Below are 26,995 nucleotides of genomic sequence, written 5' to 3'. Positions count from 1 at the left end.
ATCTGTTTTCCAACTGTTGAAATGAAATGTGTGCTAACTCTTAATATGCAATCCCTCACTTTGGATTGACAGCAGTTTATGTTGGGTTTTGTTGAAAGGGTTCCTGATTGAGCTGAATTATGTTGAAGTAAGTCAATGACCTGGAGAGACATTCCTTGTGTAGAGGGTTGCCCATGTTTAAGTGGGGCTTAAAGTTGTCACACCTGTAATTGAAACTCTTTCAACACATTTTATACATGCACAATCAGGCTCCAAAGTAATTTATGGCCCTTCAAAACAAATAAGAAAATTGATGCAATTCCTTAAGGGAAGCCTGCTATATCTACGAAAACAGACCCAGGATGGTGTTTTCATCAGCTAATAACTTTAGTCCTTTGGTTTCTCTGTCTCTCCTTGCCTTTTCTACCAGTTATCTTCAGAGAAGACCTTTCAGTGCTGTTCCTGGCAGAGGAAAGCAATGAGAGAGCTGACATGAATCCATGTGTCCATCACAGACATCATTTCTCACAGCCCTGAGCCAGACAAGTGGGTGCGTGCAAAGCCATTTGCACCCCAAATCCACTCCTCCTGCCCCAGGCAAAGCACCAATGACTCTACATTAGCTTTATCCCAGAAATAATTAATCTCCAATTAACAAGGACTTCTGTGTACTGGGCAGTAATCTAATACAGGTGTGTTGTAATGTTATAACAAGACTCCAAGTAATGTTTTAGGGTCAGCAGCATAATCCTAACATTTGTCTAAACTGAGTGGCAAAACTTTTAATAGTCTCTTTATCTTCTAATTTGTCTGTTGCTGTTACTCCTCAGACAAAATGTGGTCTGTGCTGTTGGGTGGGAAGTGGAGGAGAGTTTCTAAAGAGGGAACTGTATCACTTCAACTAATTAACAGAACTCAGTGAAAATTTAGGACTTTCTTGGCTGTGGCTGACACGGAAGACAAGAGGTATTTGACCTCATGGGAACCAACAAATCTCTGGTGTCTCCACAGAAAAACAAAATGCTTGTCCATAAGCATTATTGTTCATTTAGGTTCACTTTGATGAATCCTGAACAGAAAGGCTCATCAAAAGTGAGATGGTTTTGATACCAGAATGTAATGTATTAGAGCAGCCAATGTTGGGATTGGGGTGGGCAGGCTGTATAATTTGGGTAAAAGCAGCAAACCAGCAGGTGCCTTTGTTTGTGGCATCACCCCCTGCACAGACAGCCCAACTCTTGTTACAGCCTGTAGGAGTGGCAGTACCCACAAGCCTTTAAAACCCTGCTGTCACCAGAACAGATGGCTGCAGAGCCAAAGCAGGTGAGTTCAGAGGGAAATATGTTGTTACAGACGTTTCAATTGGCTTCCACTGAGCTCACATCACCCCAGCATCCCTTGGACTGCTGTGGCTCCCTGTAACTGCTTCACAGCAAAGGCATTTTCCCGGCTGCAAACCTCCCTTGAACGTGGCCAGGCTCTGCCACCCATCTCTCCATCTCTCGGGGTGGAGGCAGCCGTGGCCCTTGCTCCTTTCTCCCTGCTCACCAAAAGGTGCCAGCAAAGAGCTTTGGTTCCTCGGGCTCAGCTGCCAGCACTGCACACCCGATAACTGATTTTTCTTGAACGACCTGATTTTGGCATATTCCCCAGTGGGACCGGAGTGCAGAGTGAAGTCTTATTCTGCTGATCTGGATAATGTCATCAGATGGAGACAAATGATTTTTAAGCAGGCATTTCTGCTAATTTCAGTGGTGAATTTTTCCAATTAAAAAAAAAAGAAAAGAAAAAAGAATAAATCCCATGTGTGCCTGTGCAGGAGTGTGGTCTATAATATTTAAATTGCTATATCCCAAAGGATGAGTACAATGGAGAAATCAACAATTCAGGAAATAGGGAGTGTTGATTTGAGTTGGCCTTGAAGAAATATATTCTGTAAAATCTTTTAAGGCAAGGGAAAGAGGCAAGATACTTCTATGGAGTCTTCTGAGTTCTAAAACCTGTGGGATTAACTGAATTTACAGGAGGAATGGGACGGCTGGATGAAAAGGAAGGAGACAGGAGTGCTTAGATGATGGTGAAGGAATCTGGGCTGTGTGTCTAGGAGAAAAGTGGGGTGATTATTAAGGAACAACAACAAAATTTTAAGGGTATTTGGCCATTAAAGCTGCAGGGAAATCTGCAGAGGAACATTATGGATGTGCCAGGGCACTGTGGGGCCTCACACACAATTTGCTGCAGGCACACACCTGAGAGATTCAATAATTCAGCATAAAATTAACAAGACTTTCATGTGTTGAGCAGAAACCTGTGTGTTCAACCTGTCCTTCCCTCCTGCCCCAGGAAACCCTCTGTCTGGATGGCAGCTGGGTAGATTTCTGATCACTAATAAATTCTTCAAAAGGATTTGAAAGCAAGCTCACTAGAGCCCAGGGATCAGGCTGGTTCAGTGGGGCTGGAGACAGAGTAAAAGTACAGTGACATCTAGTGATCACTAATATTTCACAAAGGTGCTACCCGTGGAAAAAGCGAACACATATGTATTATTAGTTAGCATTTTAAACACATAACACAAAACCCCAGATCATTAATGGAGGCCAGGGAAAGAGGTGGGAAACAAATGAGAGTAGATTATGTGAATTAAAGTGCTGCAGGGCTGACAGAGAGCAAAGTGCTGGTGCTGTTGAAGGCTGGGGGTGGATTTCCACAGGGATCTTTCCTAGGTCTGCATTTCTCACTGTTTCAGCAGAGTTTGCTGATGGTACTAAATTGCAGCACATTCATATAAAAGAAACTCGACGTTTTGGAGACTGGGAATAGAACTGATAAAATGATGTGCAGTGTTGAAAGTATGTGCTAGTCCCCAGCGGGAGAAGAGCAGAATTAACCCTGTTCCAAGGCTGGAATATGTGGTGTGGCAGCAGCTCTGCCTCAGCACTGGACAGACACTAAGGAAAAAGCAAATAAAGAGGGAATGCCAGCTGGGCATCAGAGCTATGATTCAGGTTTGCATCTTGAATCAAAGTGAGATTTGGGTTTGTACTTGGCTGCATTAGGAACTAATTAGTTTTGTGATGTTGGTTGACTGTTTTCTACTCCAGGTCACTGATTGACTGCTGACAGTTAAAAAAAAAAAAAGATTTTTCCTCAAGTTCTGAGTCTGCCCACTTGGCCAGGCCGGGCTTCACTTCTGCTGTCCTGACCAAGCACCCTTAGGTATGAAAAATGGTACATTAATGAGCAAAGGATTAAGAGAAACTCTTTCTCCGAGGAGGATGGGGCAGGGCATTGCTTATTTACGTCTTCATTGCACAGAGTGAAGAAAACTGAATCAGAAGTGTTAGCTGGAGTAACAACAGAGAGAGAGAACTGATGCAATTGGTGAATTGATTTTGCAGATTTAAACCAGGTATCTTTGTGGCCACATAAATATGCAGGCAAATTTTCCTGTGATGAAACATTCAGGAGCTGCTTTGACAAAAGTTGAGAAGGAAGCTCTCAGCCAATTTCCAAGCCCTTCCCTTGAGCCTCCAGCAGCCAGGCAGGTTTAGTCTCTCAATTATTAGCTGAGAGCAGAATATACATTCCCACCGTCTGATTTCAGATGCCGCTGGAGAATTTCCCTCGGATAGATGCATAAGGGGAGAGACAGATCCAGGCACATCAGATGCTATGGCTGCCTCTGACTGTTGTGAGCAATAACTACAGAATGGGAGTTTATTAAAAATAGTAGCCCAAATTAACTACTGGGTTTCTATGACTAGGTACACGATTTTCTACAGGGAAAAAATGTGTAGTGGGACTTCAGGTGCTGCATTTCAGTAAAGATTTTGATACAATGCTGTCTGAAAAATTATTAGCTATGCTGGCATAGACAGGAATTAGAAGAATAATTGCAAAACTGAGTGAGGACCTGGCAAAGACAGATGAGGGGACCGGTGATTGCTTTGGTGAGGTTGTTTAGTGCTTTCATGGGTGATGAAGGGGATAGGGTTCACTTGCTGAAGGATTTACAGACCTGCTCACCCCATCTTCCCTGCAGGGCTGGGGAGCACCTGGTGCCCCCCATGAAAGCTGGAAAGTGAGGAAAAAGGACACTGCAGCTGCTTTGCCGAGTCCAGAAAATTTCCCAAAGGGTTTGCACAGCTCTGATATTTCAGCAGAAAGCTTTCCTGAGTTGAAGGCACTATCCTCCACCACCATTCCGGGGTCAGGGTCCCAGGCTCCAGCCCCAGTGACAACACTGTATTTGTCAGCATCACATTTGACTCCATTTGCTCTGGCCCAGGGGGATGTGATCTGTGCTGGGAGGAGCTGTGCTGGAACACGAGGTGCAGCGCCCGACGCCAGCCGGGCTCCCAGCACAACTGCTGAGAAAGCAATTAAAAATAACATCACTGTGAACTGACAAATCTACTGTTGGGTTTGGTCTCAGAGGGACTTCACGGTGTGTGGCTGAACCGTAGGTTTTTCTCCATGACAGGTCTATTTATTTTAAATAGAGGAACAGAAGAGTTGCGTCTCCAGATGCTTAAAAAGCAAGTGGTTACTTTTCAAGGACTATTTGACCAGAATTTCATACTAAAACTTCTATTAAATAAAGGTGTGGAAGGTGGAGGACAATATTCCAGTATGACAGCATCCTCAGCATCTGCCAGTTAGGAAACATTGGCCTGGGTGCAGCATCTATTTGCAATGGTTTGAGGAGGAAAAGAAAGTACCATTGCCATTGCAAGGAAATTACTTGCCTTTTACCTAATGGGATGAAAATGCCCAGGGTTGATGTCAATTTAATCAGGTTCATCATTTCACAGCAAAGGCCATTCACTAGTTCATATGATCAAGGACCAAAGTGCTCCTTGCTAGAAAAAAAAAGTAATAATATTGTGGGTAATGTGTGAGTCAGCACAGCAGGTGTGGAGCTGTTTTTTGGGAAAGGGCTGCTTTTTGGCATAGCTTGATTCATGGAAGATGATTAGATTCAGCAACTTGAAATTTTCTTTTTAAAAGGTTCACTCAGCTCCCAGCCAAGCGATGCAGAAGTGGATGTGATTTGAGATCCCACCAGCTATGACAATTTACCTGGAATTTCTTTCCCTGCTCTGCAATCCCCACACTGACCTAATCTAAAATCTGCTTCCCAGCTTTCAGTCCTTCCCTAAGCCCTGGAGGGCTGCATTCCTCCTTCCATCCCTCCTTGGATACTGCAGTGTGCAGGCTGCCAGCCAGCAAATCCACAGGTGATTCTTCCCAACTCCAATTGCTGCCTTCCTGCTCCAGGTGTGAATAGTCCATCTCTCTTCTTTCCCATACACTATACGTGGTGCACATTAATTTGTGCTGTACATACCAGCTGTGGACATACCAGGGAGGCAGAAAGAAACAGTGAAAAGTGTATTTACGTGTGCACGAGTTCCTGCAGTGCCACTTGGAAATCACACCTGTGTCCCCCATGAGCACATTGCAAGGAGGAAAGCCAAAAAAATCCCAATAAATGTAAGTCTGGGGCAGCGTTTTGAATCCAGAGCATCTCTTCTTTCTTTTCCCAAATTGCACTCCAAAGTCAGCAGTGGAGTGGTAGCAATACAGTGTCATCACAAACATATATTATTTCTGTGATGCATGTTAGTACATTGTAATGAAAATGTGTTTTCCAAAGGCACAGTTCCTTTTTTCCCCTTTGCTGTCACTGTAACGTTCTGTTTCCCACTCTCCACTGAGATAAAAGGCTTCCCTCCCACCTACCTCCAAAAAAAAAATAAAAATAAAATCTGAGTAATGGGAATGACAGAACTCGTGTAATTGTCCCTGCTTTGCATGCTTCCAGGCTGATTGCCTGAATTATGACTGATCCAAATTCCCCCTGAACTCCATGAGAGTCTTTGCACTGAAACAGCAGTTTGGTGTTAGAGGAGCCTTTTGGAGGAGCAGGCTCAAAGCCAGGAGAGTGGAAGCAGCATTGCTCCGTGGCTGTGGTGGAATGAGGACAATTTAACCCTGCTGAGGATGGGACCTGCTAGTTTCCCTGCTCATAAATGGTGATTGTTGCTGCATTTAGGCACATGTACAAAGATTTTTTTTTTACAGCTTATAAATATATATATAAAAAATATAGTATATATGTATGGATCACCAAAGGAATTTCAGAGGCTGAATGAACGCTCATCACCCCCTTGTATTCATATACATATAACTCTCCTTTAGTCATTGTACCTTTTCATTATTAGGGAGTATTTTCCTCTTAAAATATCTTGCAACAATAATTTTTTGGTGCCAAAATATGGTGCACAGGCTGGAACACTCAGCCATTTCTGGGCCTGACAGTGATGGAGATTGTTGACTTGCAAACCCTCTTTGTTTGGTAGCTTGTACCTAAATGGGTGGAATTATGTGTGCTCAGGTCACAGGCTATTTTATGTATTTGATTAGCAACTGTACAGGGTTTTTGCAGATTATCAGCTAATTAATTGTAACAGGATGTCTTATGTTGACTTTTGGACTAGACCAACATAATATCTATATTTCAAATGAGGCCTTTTTTCCCCACACAGGAGAATGCATTGCCCTGCAATTACCCAAGAGGTACCTGGGCAGCTCCTGGGTAATGGTAATCATGATGAGTGCTGGACAATAAAGGTGAAAATGTGGTGAAATTAAAGAGTTTTAAACAGTTATTTCCCCACAGAACATCTGCTTTATTTGCAGGCTCTGCCATGGATGCCCATTTTGCCCGGCTGCAGCTCTGCAACAGCATTTCAGCCCCAAATTTTTCCAAATTTCCCTCCTTGGAAAATATCCAGAGTAGGCTTTTGACAGCATGATGGACAGTTCTCATTGGGATGTGTGAAATGAAACTGTCTCAGGGTCCAGCCAGCAATGCTGATGCCCTGTTACATATTACACTGTCATACTTTCATTAGGCAGTGACAATTTAACATGATGGTCATTATTAACTGTTTAATTATGGGAGCATTTACACCACCTTGCTCTCCTTGTCTTCTTCATCCTCCTCATCAGTGCTCTCCAACACTTTGTCTCCAAATGCCAGTAAAGCTGTTGCTATCATGGCTTGGAGCCTCCCCAGCTGCTCGCCAGCTCTCACAGACCCAGCTACAAACACGTTCAGAGAAACCAGCATAACTTTCCTTTCCAACCTTCAGAACTTTCTCCTCAGCATTTTCATGGTTTGACAACACCTCTGGCATCTTCCAGGAGAAGAGGCCCACGAGATGGAAACAGGAAGGGCACGTTGAGGGTGCGATTATTTCTTGTGAAATGGAAGCAACTTCGCTTTCTTCCTAACAGGCAGATGCTTTTCACCACTTACTTAAAATGTTCCATTTTTCCTTCAAAACTTATAGGAAATAAAGCCGTTCATGCAGAAAAGCAGATTGTTCCCCTTGTAATGGAATTTAACTGAATTACGACCATTTACATGTAAGACATTTACGCTGAAACCCTCAGGGATGGAAGGACCTGCAGACCAACATGGGCTCCTTGCTCTGCATTAACAGCCTCAGATTTGGCTTGTGTGAAAAAACTCAGGGCAAAGTAAACAGAGGAGAAAACTTTTGACAGTCACCAGACCTCACAAAGATGCCTCAGACAGCGGAAACACTAAAATCGAGATTTGGTCTCTTCTCCACTGAGAAAAAGCCAAGAAATGTCCAGCACAGCTGCTCCCTTCTGTAGTCCCATGAGCAAAAGGTGCTGCTGTAGTTGCAGATTCATCCTTTGGCCAGTGGGATGGACACCACCCAACTGCACATGGTGGATGTTGCAGATACAAACCCAGAAGGATATGTAGCCATAGCTATTTAATATCTAGAATTAAATAAGGAAGGCAATGAATGTCAACCATGAGGGAGTTTTGCCATTATGAATGTGTTTATAAGTGTGAATATTATTTACCAGTCTTGGACTAGGGCAGCCTGCTTCTATTAAATTCCCTTTGGAAATGAAAGGCAAGAGCCAGCCACTTGGTTCAGGGTGTTTCCCTTTCCAGGAGCTCAGCAGGATCTGACCTTGTGTTAGAATTTAAGATTTCATACTAATTCCATTTAAAGCACCTCAATTGCTTTATTACTTTAGAAGTCTCTTTTTTTTAATCTTCCCATCAAAACCAGATAGTTAAGTAGCATACCAGATAATTTGTATATTAAGAATTCTGGTTATAATATGAGATAATCTAATATACCTTACTTTGTTATACAGTGTGCCAGAGAGGTGATCATAGAAGGGGGCAGACCCTTGACTTTTACCCCAAATAGGGAATCTAATGCTTTTATTTCCCCAGGCAAATATTGCAGCATATAATACTCCATTAAAGTGGGGAGGGAGGGATATTTGATGAGGCCTCTCAGGAGAGTTAGGATGAGAGGAGGATTTCAGTAATAAATTAAATGCTGTCAGCAGTTTAAATTTATAAATAAATAAAATTGAGTGCAATTACATTGAGGATCTTCTAGAAAAAGCTCAGGCAGCTTCAGCTCCTGCCACGGGAAATGGCATCTCAGTGTCCAGGTGGACAGCAACGTCCTTTCCAAGGACATTCCCATTTCCACATTCTCTCTGTGGTCATGTTCTCCACAACCCAGCTGGCACAGTGTAGAAAGGCAAAGAGACTTCATCAAGGCTTTGAGATCAAGATCAGCCTTTCCTTAACTTCAGTGCTCCCTGACTGAGCTTTGCCCTGTGATGGCCTTAGGTATGCCTGGGGAGGGTGGTTTTAATGGCCTGGGGACCAAAATGTGCAGGATGGGAAGAAAAAGCAGAGTGATAAGCAGGAATAAAGGCATAGGGTAGTGAGTTGGGATGAGGATTTGAAAGACATGGAAGAAAATGCTCAATATCATCTACGTTTTAGGGAGAGGAACTGAGAAAAGCTGAGTATCCAAGCACCGCTGGAAATGGGTTTCACTCCTACTTGGTTAGAAAACACTTGTGACTTATGGGACCCCAAAATTAGCTGGAACAGATCCCCAGCCACTTCACCTGAGGGAGCACAGCACGTGTCCACTTTTGGCACCATCTGTGGTCCCGAATGACTCTGGGAAGGAGCACAGCCAGGTCTGCTCACACACCACACAGTGATGGGTCTAAGGGCTTCTTTCAGTGTGGTTCCCACCAGCACTGGGGTCTGGCTGCTCAGCTTTTGGCTTCTGTCTGTCAAAACGAGGGGCTCCTAGATTGTGGGATGAGAAGGGATTACTCCATGTACAGCATCTGCCCAAAGGAGCCTGACAAGGGCAGGTAATCCATTCCTCTCAGTGCCTCTCCACTTGGGCATCGGTTCTTGCTTGTGGGGTCAAACACTGGCCACTGATGGGATGATAAAGAGCCAATTTTTGATATGGGAGTGGAGCTGTGTAATGAGTTACCACAGATATCCCCGTTTAATGTGATTTATTGTGTCTGCTTCATCTGATTTATTATCTCTGCTAATTATCCCAGTAAATCAGTGTTTGAATGGAACTTGCCATTGATACTAAATGTGAAGGACTGGCATTACTTTTGGAGAACTAACAGGAAAAAATCCAGCTGTGTATATGTCAGAGAATGAAAAAGACTTCTCTTGGCAAAATGCAAGCAAAATTGGTGGATACAAAAGCAGCATGAAACATGGTGAAAGGATGGATCTCCCTGTGTGTTGACACTTCATAGCCATCACTTTGCCAAAAACATCTTTGCCACCATGGCATCCACAGGTGATACCTGTGAGCAAAGACCAAAGAAGAGACACTGCTGTCCCAGTGCTTCCTTATATTCTATGACATTTACAGTAATCAAAAAATACATGTAAATCACAGAGAGCAAACAAAGGAAAGGCAGTGCTGAAGTTCTCGTGCTGCTGACGGGGGCAAGAGGGTTGCAGGTGCAACTTACTGCACCGAAATCTTGCTGATTTTCAGAAACAGTGCAAAATCCTTCTCAGGTTGAACGTGTGCAAGATTTATTCCCCACGTTTCCAAACAAACAGTAACCTAATACCTGGCAGAAAAAAAAAAGCGTCACCTGAGTGCATCCAGCAAGCTACTGGAACAAAAACATACCCTTCTGGTGACAGCCTGAGCTGGTCCCCACAGAGAGAAACAGGTGAAAATGTGAAGCAGCCTCTGCTCCAACTGCCAGGTTTGCACGTGTCGAGCTGTGCTGCTGGCTTTGCTGGCTCACTTCAGCTCTCACGCTCCACCCTTTGAGGTTGTTTGGTTTGTTGATTTTTTTTTTTTTTTCAGCTTTTGCAATCTGACAGAGGCGGGTGAAAGCGAGTTCAGGGAAAAGACATTCCCCTGAAGAGCAGCTGGAGAGCAGTCCTAGCCCTGCCTGTGCTAGGCAGAGGACAGACAGCCACTCCACTTGCTTTAGGCTAGAACCACCCCCCCCAAACCCCGGAGGTATCCTGGTGCTTGAACTGATTTTCCAGGTAAGCCTTTATTTTAACCCCCGGATCTTTGTAGCTGAGCGCTGTCTAACCAGGAAGTTAAATCTGGCTGGAGACAAAACACAGCAGAAATGGTGTAAGGGCAGAGCAGGGAGAGCTCAGCTGCTCAGTGTCGTAGATACACTGGTTTATTTACTCAGCTGTCTGCCTGAAGCAGCTCGGGCATTTGTGCCATCTGCCTTATTTCAGTTAAAACAGCCTTATAAACACCTGCAAGAGATGGACAGACAGACAGACAAAGCCCACATCAACATTCTCCCTGCAAGTAAAAGTTACTACATGCATTCTGCCTGCTGTGCTAAAGGGAAAGGAAAGGAGAAAGAAAGGGAAAAACAGCTCATTGCTGGTGATGCTGGTTTAAAATTCACACGGCAACAACTAAGCTTATGCCAAGTTTTCTGGAATGAATAGAGTTGTAGTTCTGGGGCTTTGGGGAAAATCTTGGGAACAGACAAAAACTGGACAAAGAGAATGCCCTAAATCTGATGCTCTTAACCCCACAGTGGATCACTCAGGCCTGCTTGTAGGATGTTGAAACATGGGAGTGGCCATGATGCAACAGTTAAGAGTTCTGTAAAGCTTCTATCTTAAAGGGTGCAATACCCTCTGCTTCTGCCGGGGTATTGCACCAAATGGGAATTTTTAATTGCTTTGTTTATGTACTGAAAGTATCTTTCCAAAATTCCCATACAATTTTGGCTGTGCCATTTTTCACCAGATTGAGAATATAATCCTGTTGGAACTGTTGGAGTTTATCTTATGATTTTACTTTGAGAGTTGTATACAGGAACTTGAGAACATTTTGGGACCTCTTGGGTTAACAATCTGAACAACACTGCTCCATACTTACAGTTGCCTGAATTTTTGCAGTGCCTGGGGAGGAACAACAAAAGTACTTGGCTCCATCAAAATCCCATTCCTTCCACGGAGGGCTGGGAGGGTTTGAGCTGCTTTCCAACCCCATATTTATGAAACAGCCTCACGCTGAGCCCTCTGCCATTCCAGGGTGGGGCAATGCCTGCTCCCTTACCCATGGGCAGACACCCACTGCTGGGGTGACCATGAGTAGAAGGAGCAAATGCATCCCAAAAAATGATGCCAGAAAATCTGAGACCCCCTGAAACTTGTAGTTTTGGCCCAAACCTTGGATTCCTCCTGCTGCTGGTGTGGGGCTGTGATTAGCAGAGCTGGGGAGCTAAGCTGTGCTGGGGGGAGGCAGCTCACAGCAGATGCAGCAAAAAACCTCCCACAGCCTTTTCTGCCCTAAAGCAGCCTTTTGCACTCCAGGTCACATCTGCTACTGCCAGCACAGAGAGCAGGAGCAGGTGAGACCAGCTCATGCCAGGCTGCCTAAATAATGAAGAAATACCACAGCAGGACAGATTTGTTTCATGTTTGGTTGCAGAGGAGGCTCTGGATTGCTCTGCAAGAGTGGGAGGGTTTGTTTTCTGCTTCTGCTTCGATGAGTCAAACCATGAGCAGTTCAGATCTGGAGAGTCTCAGTTCCTATTGCTTCTAGCAGGGAAACAACTCTGCTACTGCTTTTGTTCCTTCCTACAGAGATTTGTAGCTTTGCTGGGCAGGAACTCTGCTGAAATGTGCTTAGCACAGCTGGAGCCTCTCATCACAGCTGTAAAAGAAGCAAATAAAAATAACATTTGTGCTCATCAGCAGCATCCCATTGGCTTCTCTCAGCGCTAATACTCAGCTGCCTTTGAGACAGACATTAGTCAAATCCTGCTCCTCTTCCGAGCGCCCCATTATAAGGAATGGGAAGAGCCTTCCATCACTTCTGACACAACCTATTATTTTTTCCCACCCTTCTCTCAGAGGCAGAATGGACATCAAGGAATATTTTGCCAGAATTTCTTACCAGGGCTCCCACAATAAGCCAGACCTGGGTACTATGTCAGATATATTCCAGCACCACATCCAAGCTGTCCCTTTTGAAAACCTCAGCATCCACTGTGGGGAAACGATTGAGCTGGACCTGGAAGCGACCTACAACAAGATAGTGAGGAAGAAACGTGGGGGCTGGTGCATGGAAAACAACTACCTTTTGTCTTGGGTCCTGAAAACTCTTGGCTATAACGTCACCCTTCTGGGAGCAAAAGTTTATGTCCCGGAGCACGATGCCTACCCAGAGGAAATAGATCATCTGCTGCTAAAAGTGGTGCTTGATGGCAAATCCTACATCGTGGATGGGGGGTTTGGGATGGCCTACCAGCTGTGGCAGCCAATGGAGCTGATTTCAGGGACAGATCAGCCGCAGACTCCCGGGGTCTTTCGCTTCCTGGAGGAGAGCGAGACCTGGTACCTCGAGAAGGTAAAAAGGAAGCAGTGGGTTCCCAACCAAGGTGCCTCCGCTTCCCACAACGTGGAAGATGAAGTCTGCCGTCGGATTTACCTCTTTACCCTTCAGCCACGAGACATTGAAGAGTTCAGAGGCTGCAATGCCCACCTGCAGACAGCGCCAGACTCGCTCTTCGTGACCAAGTCTATTTGCAGCCTGCAGACTGCCGACGGCATCCGGGCACTGGTGGGGTGGAAACTCACTGAGATGAAGTACAATTACAAGGACAATATGGATCTTGTGGAAATCAGAATGCTTGCAGATGAAGAAATAGAGAAAACACTGAAAGAGAAATTCAATATAACGCTAGACAAGAAATTTGTACCCGTCAATACGAGCAGGTTGTCTCTGTTCTAACTCACTGCCTGAATTATAATTCAATTCAGGGGCATTACAGGCAATTCCTCCCCCTGTTTCTGACAAGCCTCTAAAGGTTAAGCTTTTCCCTTCCATCTACACCAGTGTAAAGCAGAACATACTAGCAAGAATCTGGAAAAGAAATGGATTTTCACAACTATTCCTACATCTCTTTTTTATTTGGGTACAAATAACTCCTTCCCAGCTCAATCAAATCACTGTCCTCTGTTTGTGCTTAGCAGGGAGCACAGTCTGCCCATTCCCTACTCCTTTCATCTCTTAAAAGCTTCTCTAAACACACCCAGAGCAGCTGGGCAGACCGATGGAACTGCATGACTCTTTCTTTATTACCTGGTGCTGCCACCTGGGGAAAATCATATCCACCTCTTAAATGAACACTATTTTGGGAATTTAACAGCCAGAAAAACAAAGACATCCTGTGCTGAGTTTGCTCCACAAGCCTGTCCTTTTTGCTCCTGCATCCACAACACCCTCTCACGTGGCAGTCAGATGGTGTCACACCTGTGCTGCACCGTGAGAATACTTAAGGACAGGTTATTTATGGCCTAAAACAGATGACAAGAAATATGAGCGACAATTCTGTCTTGTTTCAGACTTTACAGGACTCCTGTTCTCTGAGTGACATAACCAAAAAGCAGTATTTCTTCAAACTTAAAGCATTTCCTTAGCATTTTCTTTGCTACCACCCAGCAGCAGACTGCTGGGAATACATGTTCCTCTTGTCACTCTGAGTGTTATTGCACATTAATTATTATGGCTGAACCCAAAAACAGGCTCAGAATTATTTATCTGAAATATATCTGTTCTACTGAGGATGTGTTTGCAGTGATACAAATTATATTGATAAAAGGAGAAACGATGAATCTTAATCACATACCTAAAGGCTAAGATTTCTAGTAGGAAATGTGATCACTTTGCCCTTTGAGAAGATACTTGATGTTCTTTCATGTACAAATCTTGGAAGCATTACAACTATGCACTTATAATTTAGTAAATTATATAAGTGATTTACAGTTAAATAAAAAAAAAAAAATCAAGCATTGTGTGGTAGAATTATTCAGACATTTTCCCCCCCAAATTACAGCATGTATTCCCAAAGGAAAAAATGTCATTAATCACTGCAGTTGTCCTGATTATTTTTATGTGCTAATATTTTGCAGCGAAGGCTTTTAAAAACACAATAACTCACTGGACCTTTTTTACTTGGTATGCAGTATGTGCAGCTTTCTATAACCAGCAATTTATGGTGGATAAAAGCTGCTGCTATTCTGCACATTCAAAGTGTATTTCATAGAGACACAACGAGCTCCCCAAATCCCCATCTCCCCAGAATTCAAACTCATCTATATGTGCTTGGCTGTGGGTGTGCAATAGTCCTTTATAGCATATGAGGCTCTCCCACCCCATAGGGAAATGAAATGTTAATGACATCCTGTAGTGGGTTGCAGAAGAAAAAGGGGTTTCCTGTGGTGTGGACCAGCAGCTTGCAACACAGATGATCAGAAGGAATTGTCCCAGGATATGGCTTGTTTGTGGTCTGTGTCTTTCTGTGGTCCCTGCAATAGTGGAAGAGCTAAAGGAGCTAAACTTAGGAGGTTTGTCCTTGTAGCAGCCTGGCAGCTGGGGCAAAGTATTGGGATGCAGGCAAAAGTCCAAGCAGGTCTTGCAAAGTTGTGGAGCAGAAGGAGATCCATGCAGAGCCAAGAAGCTCCATCCTTTGTGGGAACAGACATAGGAAACATCTAGTCGGGGCTGTGCCAGCTCTTCTCCCTGTGCCTGGGTGTTTCTTGCACTTTATACTGTTCCATAGGCTCAGGGCAAGGACTACAGAACCATAAAATTATAGACCTTTAAGATCAGAGTAGAGTATTACATCCATTGCCCCAGGGATTCGGCATGTGAAGGGCAACAACAGGGAAACCCACTTTCTTTCTGCTGACACATCTCCTGGACCGTGTGCCCCGGCCACTGCCAGGGCTGCTGCCCCTCCATGGCACAGCTCACACTCCTGGCCCCTGCTCAGCACACCCACAGAGGCAGATTTTATTGCCGAGCAACCAAATGAAACTTGCTGTTGGAAGGGGAAAAAAAAAAAAAAAAAAGAAAGAGGCTCTTCATCTCCAATTGCACTGGTTTGTTTTTCCTTGTCGCTAACTTTGGAGGCAAATCCTTAAAGGCACAGCAGGCTCAGGGAGCACAGACTTCTCTGGGAGCAGTGTCCTTGCTGCTGGAGAACAGGGCTTCTTTTTGAACCCAAGGGGATTTAAACAGCTACCTGACTTGGCAAATCTGATCTTCTTGCTTTGGGGAGGGCTGGTACCAGCCACGAGGAATATGTGTGCTTAATTCAACAGCTACCATTCCTATCAATGAAACAGTGACTTCTTGCCTTGGGTAACTATCACTAGTAACTTCCAACAGGAATCCAGACTACATGAGTGTCAACAATATAAAATCTGTATCAAAATTTGCACTATTTCTTTGCTGCTGTAGCTTGGGAGCACCCATCAAGGTGCCCCACAGACTGAAGCCCCTGGGTGACCTGCAGGGTCAGGGATGGGTTAATAGGTTATAACCACTTACAAAAGTTGGTCATGACACTCATACTGCTTTTTTCCTTTGTACTTCTGCAGGGCTTCAGTTCTCATTCAGTAACGTGGAAGGTTAAAATCTACTCAATATTGTAAGCAATCTGGGGGCTGGATCATTTTCAGGCTCTCCGTCATGACAGGGCTATCAACACATATGCCAGTATAGATAAACCAATAAAACAATTAGAATATAAACTGTTACAAAAGAAGAAATTCTCACCTCTTTTACTGCTGTGAATAACACTGAAAATAACACAGAGAATAACACTGTCCCTGACAGGCAGTAAAAGCAGCCTGGACCTTTAAGAGCAGCAGTTCCCAGTGCAGCTCTTCCTGGGAACTTTGGAGCAAACCAGCGTGGAAAGCCTGAGCTGACTGCCTGAGAGGTAAGCGCTGAGTGCCTGATCTTTAAGTTCACCCTGCAGCCTGGGGTCAGCCCAGAAGTTCAGTTTGGGAAAGCCTACCCCTGTGGGTTTGCATACCATGTGCTCAGCACTGTAGGCATATTAGCAAAGCACAAATTACAGGAACGCAGGGGCCAACAGCGTGTGTTGCATGGCAAGGGCATTTTCCAAGTACAGCAATTCTTTGAGAGTTAAACTAACCCCTTTATGCTGAGCCAGCTACTGACTCACATCATGACTTAAAAATCAAACAAATAGCACAGGCACGTGCAAGAGGATCCAGCCTTGGAAGTCCCTCATGATTTTTAGCAGAGAAGAACTGTTGCTAATACTCACCCTAATTATGGAAGGACACAGCGATCCCCAGGGGCTCTTCCAGGCAGGCAGAACTAATGTCTGAATCTCACTACCCCCCAGCCTGCATGAATGCTGAGTGAAGCTCAGCTGCTGCACAAGCAGAAGTAAACAAGGTTGAACTGAGGCTTGGGATATTTGGCAACTCAGTTTTGGAACAAAAACTCTCCCCTGGGCGAGGGCTTGCTCACTGCTGCAGCCTCAGCGCTTGCACAGTGGGAATGGTGGTGCCAAGAAAAAAAATCTGCCCTTGGGAAGGCGAGGGAGTAAACACTGTTTTATGTGGGTGCTCCCTGATGTCACTGATGTTGTAGTGCAGCTTTATTATACTTAAACCTCTTTAAGTATTCACTGAGATCAGAGCACGTTTTGTCAGCCACCAAAGGCTGTCTCTGATCCAGCCTTTACACTGATGAGACAGAGAAGGGGCAGCTGGGGAAACTGAGGCACAGGCCAAGAATTTCCCAAAATCTGTTTTCCTAAAGCCTCACTGCCAGCCCCCCATGGAGGCTCTCCATTGGGAGGTTGCTCATGGATAGAAGAGAAGAACTGGTTATATGCTGAGCTCTCAGTGGAGCAGTGGGAACACCCAGACCCAGGAGATGGGTTATAGGGAGAGCATCAGGTCTTCTGCTACTGGACCAGGGCAGGGACTCATTGGGTTTTTGCTTGAAGGCAAATTTCAATTGTATCACACCCACCGGGCTAATTAATGGGCTCTCCTGGTGCCCTCTTCGTCACAGAGATTCAGCTCAACACCATCACAGGGAAAAGGTGTTTCTATCTTGCTATGCAAAATTGCTAAAAGTGGGAATAAACCAGAGGACCACAGGATGAACCTGCCAGCATACTTGTGCACTGTGTGTTGGGGAGGGAATAGCTTCCTACAAGTGTTTCAAAGCAGATCCTGCCAAAGATGAGTGCCTTTGTCCTAAAAAAGGGATGGAAAAAACCCATAAAATGCAGTATCAAAGAGACATTACTGTTTTTTCATGTAGCCTCCTCAGGTCCTTTTGAAGTGAAAAATGTTTCTTTCTTATTCCCTTATTGGGATAGGCCTCTATTCTACCACATTTTCCTGTGGCTTTGCATCAGCCAGTCTAAATCCTGGTACCAGTGCAGATCAGGAGCAACACAACTAAATCATGTGAGTTGTGCTGCTGGCATCAAGGTTGGGGTTAAAGTCTAGAGATCAGGTCGTCTGACGTGCACATCTGCTGGGGCAGGGGCCTTTCCACCCATGGCTTTGAGGTGGGATTTTCACAAGCTCCCAGCACTCCCTGGATTGCTGGCATGGGCACAGGGTCAAACTGCTGGGGGGAGCAGTGGGACCAAAGCTGAGAATAGTCACCAGAAGGGAGTTTCTTGCATCTCATCCACATCAAATGATTTTCGGAAAATCTTCCCAGGGAACATGTGACCGACTTTGAGCAAGAAATCTCAGACTTTTTAGAAATCACTACAGCCCTTAGAAGATTGCGAATTGTTCTGGAAAACAAATATCCTTCTGTGGAAAAAAGCCAAATTAAATCTAAACTAAAGGCAAGAGAAATCCTTGCAGAGATCGGATGAGTCAGTGGGTTAGAAGTGTTACAGGGAGCCTTTTGCACCTTGACCACAAAGCCAGTACCAATGACAGTGTCTTTCTCATAATGAAAGGGGATCAAAGACCTAAAGATCCAAAATATTTCCAATAATTCGAGCTGAGAGAGAAGGTTTTTGTTTGTACAAGATGGTAAAAAAAACCCCAAAAGATGATGAATACACCTTGTATGTATTCTTAGTAATTACCAGTTCCTCTGATCCTTAGGTTAGAAAAATTAACAGTTCCTTCCTTTCACAGCCAGGGCCAAAGCCCTGTCTAAACTCCACAGGGAAATTTAAGAGATTACAAAAACAACAATCTACTTCACATGGAAGCCTGTCTAAAATGGTGACACACTGAGATGTTAATCCCAGTTAAATGAAGCCATGAATGTAAAACCTTCTGGTTAAATTACCTGTGGGATAAAGAAAGAATTGCTTACCTGGTAAAAGAAACAGTGGGAACTTGCTGTGACTTTTATGCTGGTATGGTCTTAACAGCTTTTCTGCAAACCAGTTGTTTGCCAGTTTTAGAAAACTTTTGTCATGTGGGATCCTCATCTGTGGCCAGAGACTCTGTGCTGTGTCTTCCCATAGGAAAGATATCCATCTGGTTTGAAGGCAACACCTGAGAGAAAGAAAGCATTATTGTCACCTGCTCCCATCCTTGTCTCTTTTTCAAGAAATACAAACGGCAGAGGCAGGTCTAACCTGCATTTGTCTCCTATCAGGGGCAAAAGTTTCTTTCAAATCCTCAATAAAATGGCCCAGGCTATGTTTGCAGGCTGGTTAACCAGTGTTACAGAAATAGGAGTGAAGCCCTTGACAGCTACTCAGCAGTAACTGGCTGTTTTTCTGCTCACACAGGCAAAATGAACATTCAGGAGTATTTCGGAAGAATATCTTACAACAAGCCCCATAAAGATGCAGACTTGCAAACCTTAAAAGCCATCTTCCAGCATCACATCCAGGCCATTCCTTTTGAGAACCTCAGCATGCATTGTGGGGAGACCATCGAACTGGATTTAGAGCCTATTTACAATAAGATCGTGCGAAAGAAACGTGGTGGATGGTGCCTGGAAACCAACTACCTTTTATTTTGGGCCTTGCAAGAATTAGGGTATGACATCTGCATTCTTGGTGCGAATAGCTATGACCCAGCAGAGAGGGCATACACTGCTGAGATGAACCATATCCTGCTGAAGGTGGTGATCCAGGGAAATTCCTACATCGTGGATGCCGGTTTTGGTGGTGCCTACCAGATGTGGCAGCCACTGAGGCTGATTTCTGGGAAGGATCAACCCCAGGTCCCTGGAATCTTCCGCTTGGTGGAAGATAATGGCACCTGGTACTTTGAGAAGGTCAAAAGGAAGCATTATATTCCTGAGCAAAGTGAGACTCCTTACTTCACTGACATTCCAGGATTGGGGAACATCAGAAAAATACATAGATTCACTCTCGAGCCACGACATATAAATGACTTTCAGGAGTTAAACACATACCTACAAGTGTCTCCAGATAACATACTTCGGAAGAAATCACTCTGCAGTCTCCAGACCACTGAAGGGCTCATTGGCTTAGTTGGATGGACCTTGACTGAGATGAAGTATAATTACACAGAGGACATGGACCTGGTGCACATCACAACTCTTACAGATGAAGAGCTTGAGAAGACACTGAAAGATAAATTCAATATAGTGCTGGAGAACAAACTTGTACCAGTAAATGTTCGTGGCTTGCCACCTAATTTAGTGGATAAGATCTAATTCTAGCACTGTGCTAGATGGATCTGTAAGTATCCAACAGAAAAGTTCTAAAATTAACATTAATTACATTAATTGATTCTGAAGTTGAACTAGACACAAAGCATGGTAAATTCAAGTACCTTGCTAGTTAACTGCCTGTACCTTTTGCATAAGTTTTCTTAAGCTTCTCCCTCTTTGGAAACTAAGAGTCTTACTACCTGTGATTTGCTCATATGGAAATTGCTTTTTGACTCCTTAACATTTTGTTCCACCTCTCTGGAACTCATTTTATTGCAGGTATATTTTGCATCAAAGGAGACCAAAATGATGCAGAAGGAGAAGCTGTTACCATTTTACACAGAAGACCTCTAACCCTCTTTGCTGTTATTTTCAATCTTCTCAGCAGAGTTTCACAAATTATTCACTTCCTTCAAAAGTCTGAAAGTTGAGCTGAATTTGGCTCTCAAAGACTTACTAGAAAAAAAGAAAGGTTAAGAGTTTCTCAAAACAAGACACCATTAGGTGCTGATTAGCTTCTGATGAGATAAATTGAAAGACTTGATCCTATTCTCTTACCAGGAATTGACTTAAAGTGAACTATTTATACAAAGGCATCTAAACCCCCCAGAAGATGTTTAATTTTGAGCATCCCATTTTTTCTGAGTCTGATATTTCTGTGTCTCTAAATCTCAAGCACAATTCATAGAAAGCAAGATGATTCAACAGTTCTCAAAAATCAGGCTTTTGCTATCAAACCTGGGGGGAAAAAAAAATCAAAGTTAGATCACCCTTTGCAAAATATAATCTAAACTTTTAGGACCAAACCTTCTTGTGATGTCAAGAGGGCATGACAGTATTATAGATAGAAGAGCATCGGTCTTCAGCCAAGGAAAAGACTTTGATGCTTGTTTCAGTCAACCACATAAGACCCATGGAGCACCTGATGTGCCTAAAACTCGGGTGCTTTCCCAGATGTAGCCTAATGTGCTCTTTGCCTTCCCAAAAAGGACCTGCTCTGACATTCCACCTCCATCAAATGAAGAGGGGACATGCTTGACAGGGAGAGAATTAAATAAGCAGCACTGCAACTCTTTAAGGATGCAGAAGGAGGAAATGCATTACTTTGTGCAAATAAGTATTTGTGATGGTATTTGTTAGGTGTGGCAGCTCCAAAATAACTACCTGCTGCAGCTGAAGATTTGAACAGATAAAAAAGGGCAAAGAAGTGTCATTTTGTGCATCCATGGAGCATGGGAACACCCAGCCTGCAATGCCTCAGCAATTCAGTGGACCCACCAGAACACAGATACCATCCTCCACCACAAAGTGCTGGTTTGCAAAATAACCATAATTTAATTTTAAAAAGTTACAAAGCCGTTTGCAACTGCCCACTGTAATTATTTTACATGGAAAACAAGTTCATTCTGGTCTTAACCAGGGGAAGGCATAAACATCTACTAATAGAGAAGAAACAAAGTTTAATTTGCTCATGGATCAGTGAAGTCCAAAAATGTGCATTTGTTTTGGGTGGACTCTGCCCTTTCTTGGAATTTAAGATTCAGGAGCGAGGGCCAGCAGACCTTAGAAAGACAACCCTCACAATCTGTATCCACTCCTGGCTTCACTGACTGTAACAAACCACCCAGAAACTGAATACCTCAATAAATAAAAAGGGATCTCTTAAGAGGTAAGTTTATTTTCTTAAAAATCCCTCCAAACAAAGCAACAAACCCCCTGCTTTCCCTATGATGGTAAAGGTCATGGGCAATAACGTAAGCAATATTCTTTAGGAAAAATGTTCCAAAAATGTGTGGATATAGAGCTAAAATATCACCTGCTAAACAGGAGCTCTTGAAGAGGGCAAAAAAGTGACATGCAATTTCAATTCTTCTACCTCACACTCTTCAGGAGAGGCTTCAATTGACTATGAGATATAGATTCTTTTGTTTAGATACAATACTAGATATAAATACTAGATACAAATTTAGAACTGCAACCTCTTGATGGAAGTGATGCTTTTAGATTTTTAAATTTATTTAAAAGTATTGCAAGTGCAAAGGAAGCAAAAGTGCAATCTAATAATAGATAGATTCTGCTTTATGGGAATAAAAACAACTTTTAAAAAAAATTACAAACTGCAGGTTGTGTAACCCAGAAAATCCATGTGCTGAGGTATTAAGATAAAGGAAGACAAATAACATGTTTTTAACAATGGAATTGCTGATAGTGTGTATATCCTGGTAAGGAATATTTTTGCATGAGCACCTTCATTTGCACATTTAGAAACAGCTCTTTAAAGTTCTTCTGCCGATGTTTTTCTCTGCATAAATCACAGCCACATTTGGGGGGCTACCTTTTCAGCACCTGCCTTTGCAGTATCCTGCCCTTTCAGTACCTGCCTTTTCATCTGACCTGCTCATAATTCAAAAGAACAGTAGCTTTCATCTCCTACAGTCCAGATCTAATGCTGATCAATCACGTTATGGAGCTGCAGAGAGAAATTACAAATAATATAAACTCCAGAACCAGCTTTATGCAGGTGTGATCTGTTTAGCATTCACAATCAGAGTGAGTAGGATCAGATATACTTGGATTCTGCAAATAAAAAATGCCCTGAATCTTACGTTATACTTAGCAAATACTACAACAATACACTGAGATATCACTGGAAGCTAAATTCCTTTCTGCAGCAGATAAGTGTAGATTTGATGGTGCTCTCCATGCACTTTGGACAGCTGCCTCTACACCAGCTACAGGCACAGCACGAATCTGCCACTGAGAGTCATCTTGAGAAATTCTAGTTTGCAGTAACTGGTTCACTGCTGAATTTATCTGAATACAATAGTCTTCCTGAGCCACTAAGATGTGTCTAAACCTCAGCTTACTGTGTATGCACAAAAGATCTCCAAGTAGCTTCGTGTGTTGGCAAGAAGCTAAAGTTTTGCACTAGCTCTGAACTGCTGAAATGCTCAGTGCTCTCTTTGCAAAGGCTCAAGCCTTCAAAACATTTTGTGCCCAGCTCCAGACCCAAGCAGATGCTCTACAGTGTATTTTACAAACAGCAGATACCAGATACCTACCAGAGATCCAGCCAGAGACTGTGATGGGCCATCTTGAAAGCCAGATGAATGTGAGTGGCTTTTCATGGTATTAGAAGGCAGGAATGAAGTTGAGTAGTTCCTCATCCAGAAATCTTGTTCATGAGGAGTCCTATCAAGGCAGGTCAGGAGTCAGCACAGGCCGAGGTTGCACTGTGTGAGGCTTGGGTAATTCTCAGTCATGCCTTCTCTGGAAGGATTAAAGTGAGTTTTAAGAAAGGCCTAGAGAGGTCTAAAACAGCCCATGTCCATTTTCAGGGCACCCTGTGAGATGCAGGGCAGATATGCTCTTTGTCTCTGGGGTCATTCACTTCCATTAGGATTCATTATTCCAACACCAAAATGAGCTTCTGCAATACTCATTTCTGCAATAGAGCAGGTCAGCAGACTGTGACTCTTTCAGAGGTCAGAGTTTTTCCAGTTAAAGTTATCTAAATAAAACTTGACACTACAAAATGTGCAGGAGTATCATCTTAACTTTTTGTAAGTGGTGGAAGAGCGACGTGTACTGAACAAGCAATTTACTGTCACGTTGATCAGTGGCAGACCCATGTAAAGAGCTCAGATTATCCTCCCTCCAACTGGCAGATGACAATGCTTCCCCCACTGACACTCCCTGCACTGAACAGAGGATTTAGACCATTTTTCATGAACCCTTGTACATACTCCGTAGCATGATCTTTTATTTCTTCTTAACCCCGCTGTTACAATGCAAATACAGCAAACCCCCATTTCACAAGCACCACATAGGAAGCTGAAAAGGCATCAGCTGTTTGCTATAGGGACTCCCCTCAGATGAAAGCAAACTCTCACATGCACTGCTCTTTGCCTGGGGAGCCATTTGATATGAATACTTGGTACCTTTAAGAGCTGCTCTGATGAGGTTCAGTAGATTAAAGCATCTTTGCTGGCAGAGCCAGGGCAGCTTTTCACAGCATCATAAATCACTGATGTAAAGAAACCAAACCAAAACGCAGTTCCTTCCTTTACAGGTGACATGAACCTTGAAGAGTATTTTGCAAGAACTGGCTATAAAGGCTCCCTTGAAAAGCAAGATTTGGAAACCTTAACTGATATATTCCAGCACCACATCCGCGCTGTTCCCTTCGAAAACCTCAGCATCCACTGCGGCGAGAAAATTACTTTGGAACTGGAGCATGTTTACAACAAAATCGTGCAGAGGAAGCGGGGGGGCTGGTGCATGGAGAACAACCAGCTGCTGGGCTGGGTCCTGAAGCGCCTGGGGTACGACACCAGCTTCCTGGGAGCATACGTGTTCAACCCCCACCAAAACACATATGCCACCATCATGACCCATCTCCTGGTAAAGGTAGTCATTGATGGCAAAGCTTACATCGTTGACGGAGGCTTTGGTGTATCCTATCAGATGTGGCAGCCTATGGAGCTTGTGTCAGGGAAAGACCAGCCCCAGGCTCCCGGCGTCTTCCGCTTCACGGAAAAAAACGCCGTCTGGTACCTTGAGAAAATGAGACGGAAACAGTGTATCCCCAACCAGAACTTCTCTAATTCTGACCTGCTGGAGAAAAAAGAGTGTCGGAAGGTTTATATGTTCAGCCTTGAGCCACGGACAGTGGAAGATTTCCGTTTCCAGTGCACGTACCTTCAGACCTCTCCAGATTCCCTCTTTACAAAGAAGTCCATCTGCACCCTCCAGACCACCGACGGCTTCCGAGCGCTAATTGGGTGGACGTTCACTGAGACCACGTACAACTACAAGGAAAACGTAGATCTGGTGGAATTTGTAACTCTTGAAGATGAAGAGGTGGAAAAAACCCTCAAAGAGAAATTCAACATTACCCTAGATAGAAAACTTGTCCCAATTAATGTTAAAGGATCTTACACAATCTAGATGATCAGAAAAACCTACAACAATGCTACGTAGGTACAGTACCTTCCATTGTCTGTGCAATCCCTTCTGCAAGGTTATGGGATTCATTTACAGGTGACTGAAAGACAAATACATTAATATGGGATTAAAGTGAATTTCACTTGGGGAGAAATTAGGAATTTAAGACTCTTGAGTCAGATGAAATTATTTGCTGTGAGATGACTGCCGTTCAATTTTTGGCACAAACGTAGGATCTGATTTGAATCTGGTTATAAGCTTGGGCAAGAAATATGTCTAGGGTATATTGGACTGCCTGTAGCACACAAATAGGAGTATGGATTATTGATTGTGATGTGCTGCCAACACATTTTCTGTGGTTATTATAGGGAGACAAGTCATCTCTGAGCATTTAGACAGTGAAGTACACATTTAAAACTTCATTTTTCATAAGATCCGACCACTCACCACTCATGTCATTTCTCTACCTTTGTCATCTTTGAAAAGAGGATTAGGAGGCATAATTCTTTCGCCATCATCCTTAGACAAAATATAGTACAAAATGAAAATTATCATCATGTGCATCCTTTTGGCCATTACTGCAGTAAACTAAACTACCAAAAAGTAATTTTTGGTATGTACAGATTTTTCTAGTGATGAAAATTCTATATATTGCAGTGTTATTGTGGCTGATGGGCTCTAAGGAGATAACTACAAGCTTTGCTTCTAATAAGTAATCATCCTGTAAACGGTGATTAAATGTCACAGCTGGCTTAGATTTACTTTTGTCCCAAAAGGGGTGGAAATGTTGTATTTTTAGCATTGCATTTTATTTGTATAACAAAGGTAGAACAATGAAGCTAAGCCCACTATATCCTTAATTCTCTCCTCTCTGTGTATAGCAAACATAAGAGTCCATGTAGCTGTCCTGCATGGGAACTGCTTAGCACAGGAGCTTAAATGTCACAAGGGAGTTTGCTCATCTGTATCAAAGTGAAAACAAAACCAGGAGCCAGCCAAATCTAAAAGAAACTCTTTCTTTTGAATAATTTCACAATCACGTTTCCCCATTTTTAAAAAAATATTGTTCCTCCTACCATGCTTCTCTGCAAAAAGCCCAACCAAGGGAACCACTAAGAAAGGGGAAACATTCTTAAATACATACAAAAGTAGCAGAAGCAGTGAAAACCACTCTTTCTCCCCAGTCTGTGATAAGCCTGAGTATTGGTCAAATGTTGATTCCTCCCACTGATAGTGTATTTTTGCTCAAGGGCATCACCTGATCGTTAATCTCACAAATGCTGTTAAGTGTATACCAGAAAATAAATAAAAGGAAAATAAAATAATTAAGAGTTGTTTTAAGTACAGCTGCCCCCAGCTGCATGACTGCTGCACACACCATCTGCTAAGTGGGGTCTGTTCACTCCTGATACTGACCTGCAACCCTTCCCACCTCAAACTTCCTTGGATCATTAAGGTTGGAAAAGACCTTTACGATCATCAAGTCCAACCCTCAAACCCAGCACCAGGATCACCATTAAACCCTGATCTCAAGTGCCACATCCACATGTTTTTTGAACTGTTCCAGGGATGGTGACTCCACCACTTCCCTGGGCAGACTGTTCCAATCCTTTACAACCGTGGTGGCAGCGGATGGCCTGAGTGCACTTGATATTGCCCAGGGACGAGGAACTGAGGGCCAAGCAAGAGGTGACAGGGGACACAGAGATCTTACTGAGGTGAGAACACAGCTTTTCTATTAATAATGAAACTATGGGATTTGTTGGGTAATTTGTATTCATATTATTCTCTTATATTAAGGTCCCATTAAGGGGGTTTACCCTTTTCTAAATGATTGATAATTACGAGGTGTTCCCTGAGACCTGAGGGAACATTACAAGCTTCAAAACACTCACCACCTCCATTCTAACCGATGGAAATTCCCATCTGCACTCACCCAGGTAACCAAACCATATTTCTGTATGCAGTGAACTACAGCTGTTTTCTGGTGCTGCTCCCTCTTGAGCACAGTCATTAACAGAGTGGTTATTTTGCCTCCCAGCTTCTCTAGAGGTGTTCCTGCTGTTGCTCCCAGATAGTTGCTTGGGTTGTGATAATACAAAGATTTCTTGAGCAGAGGTCTGTAGACTAATATCAGGATTTTTAACTGTGCCTCCAATAATGGGATTCATCTCCCTTCTACTGTTCAGTTCATATTAAAA

The 26,995-nt window shown here is 43.5% G+C and overlaps 3 protein-coding genes and 1 long non-coding RNA gene across 6 annotated transcripts; 3 read left to right on the top strand and 1 right to left on the bottom strand.

Annotated features, from left to right (window-relative positions):
- Window positions 1–6,589: 6,589 nt before the first annotated feature.
- On the bottom strand, window positions 6,590–16,695 carry LOC113948714. Of its 2 annotated transcripts, XR_003528219.1 has the most exons (4): window positions 16,483–16,695; window positions 15,972–15,973; window positions 8,432–8,576; window positions 6,590–7,803 (listed from the first exon to the last, which is right to left on the bottom strand). It is a non-coding gene; the product is annotated as an uncharacterized LOC113948714 (long non-coding RNA). The 2 variants fall into 2 exon arrangements; XR_003528218.1 differs by lacking the exon at window positions 6,590–7,803 and having other exon boundaries at window positions 7,915–8,576.
- Window positions 10,288–14,142, top strand: LOC113948712 (arylamine N-acetyltransferase, pineal gland isozyme NAT-3). The gene is made up of 2 exons (XM_027646506.1): window positions 10,288–10,402; window positions 12,251–14,142. Exon 2 carries the CDS (start codon window positions 12,258–12,260, stop codon window positions 13,128–13,130), a length of 873 nt encoding a protein of 290 aa, XP_027502307.1. The 5' UTR covers window positions 10,288–10,402; window positions 12,251–12,257; the 3' UTR covers window positions 13,131–14,142.
- LOC113948710 (arylamine N-acetyltransferase, liver isozyme-like) lies at window positions 10,292–21,208 on the top strand. Of its 2 annotated transcripts, XM_027646503.1 has the most exons (4): window positions 10,292–10,402; window positions 16,023–16,128; window positions 17,557–17,647; window positions 18,952–21,208. In XM_027646503.1, exon 4 carries the CDS (start codon window positions 18,957–18,959, stop codon window positions 19,848–19,850), a length of 894 nt encoding a protein of 297 aa, XP_027502304.1. In that variant the 5' UTR covers window positions 10,292–10,402; window positions 16,023–16,128; window positions 17,557–17,647; window positions 18,952–18,956; the 3' UTR covers window positions 19,851–21,208. The 2 variants fall into 2 exon arrangements, with proteins under 2 accessions (XP_027502304.1, XP_027502303.1); XM_027646502.1 differs by lacking the exon at window positions 17,557–17,647.
- A 174-nt stretch (window positions 21,209–21,382) lies between these two features.
- On the top strand, window positions 21,383–26,123 carry LOC113948711 (arylamine N-acetyltransferase, pineal gland isozyme NAT-10). The gene is made up of 2 exons (XM_027646504.1): window positions 21,383–21,516; window positions 23,920–26,123. Exon 2 carries the CDS (start codon window positions 23,925–23,927, stop codon window positions 24,795–24,797), a length of 873 nt encoding a protein of 290 aa, XP_027502305.1. The 5' UTR covers window positions 21,383–21,516; window positions 23,920–23,924; the 3' UTR covers window positions 24,798–26,123.
- Window positions 26,124–26,995: the final 872 nt, after the last annotated feature.

This window comes from Corapipo altera, unplaced genomic scaffold (genome assembly GCF_003945725.1).
Source record: "Corapipo altera isolate COAL_440 unplaced genomic scaffold, ASM394572v1 62, whole genome shotgun sequence".
NCBI lineage: Eukaryota > Metazoa > Chordata > Aves > Passeriformes > Pipridae > Corapipo > Corapipo altera.
Note: the sequence above shows the minus strand (reverse complement) of the source record. Positions and strands in the feature narration are given on the sequence as shown.

Bases quoted from the DNA above. Each gene is read 5' to 3' on its own strand.
- LOC113948712 (XM_027646506.1), top strand. From the start codon at position 12,258: ATGGACATCAAGGAATATTTTGCCAGAATTTCTTACCAGGGCTCCCAC.
- LOC113948710 (XM_027646502.1), top strand. From the start codon at position 18,957: ATGAACATTCAGGAGTATTTCGGAAGAATATCTTACAACAAGCCCCAT.
- LOC113948711 (XM_027646504.1), top strand. From the start codon at position 23,925: ATGAACCTTGAAGAGTATTTTGCAAGAACTGGCTATAAAGGCTCCCTT.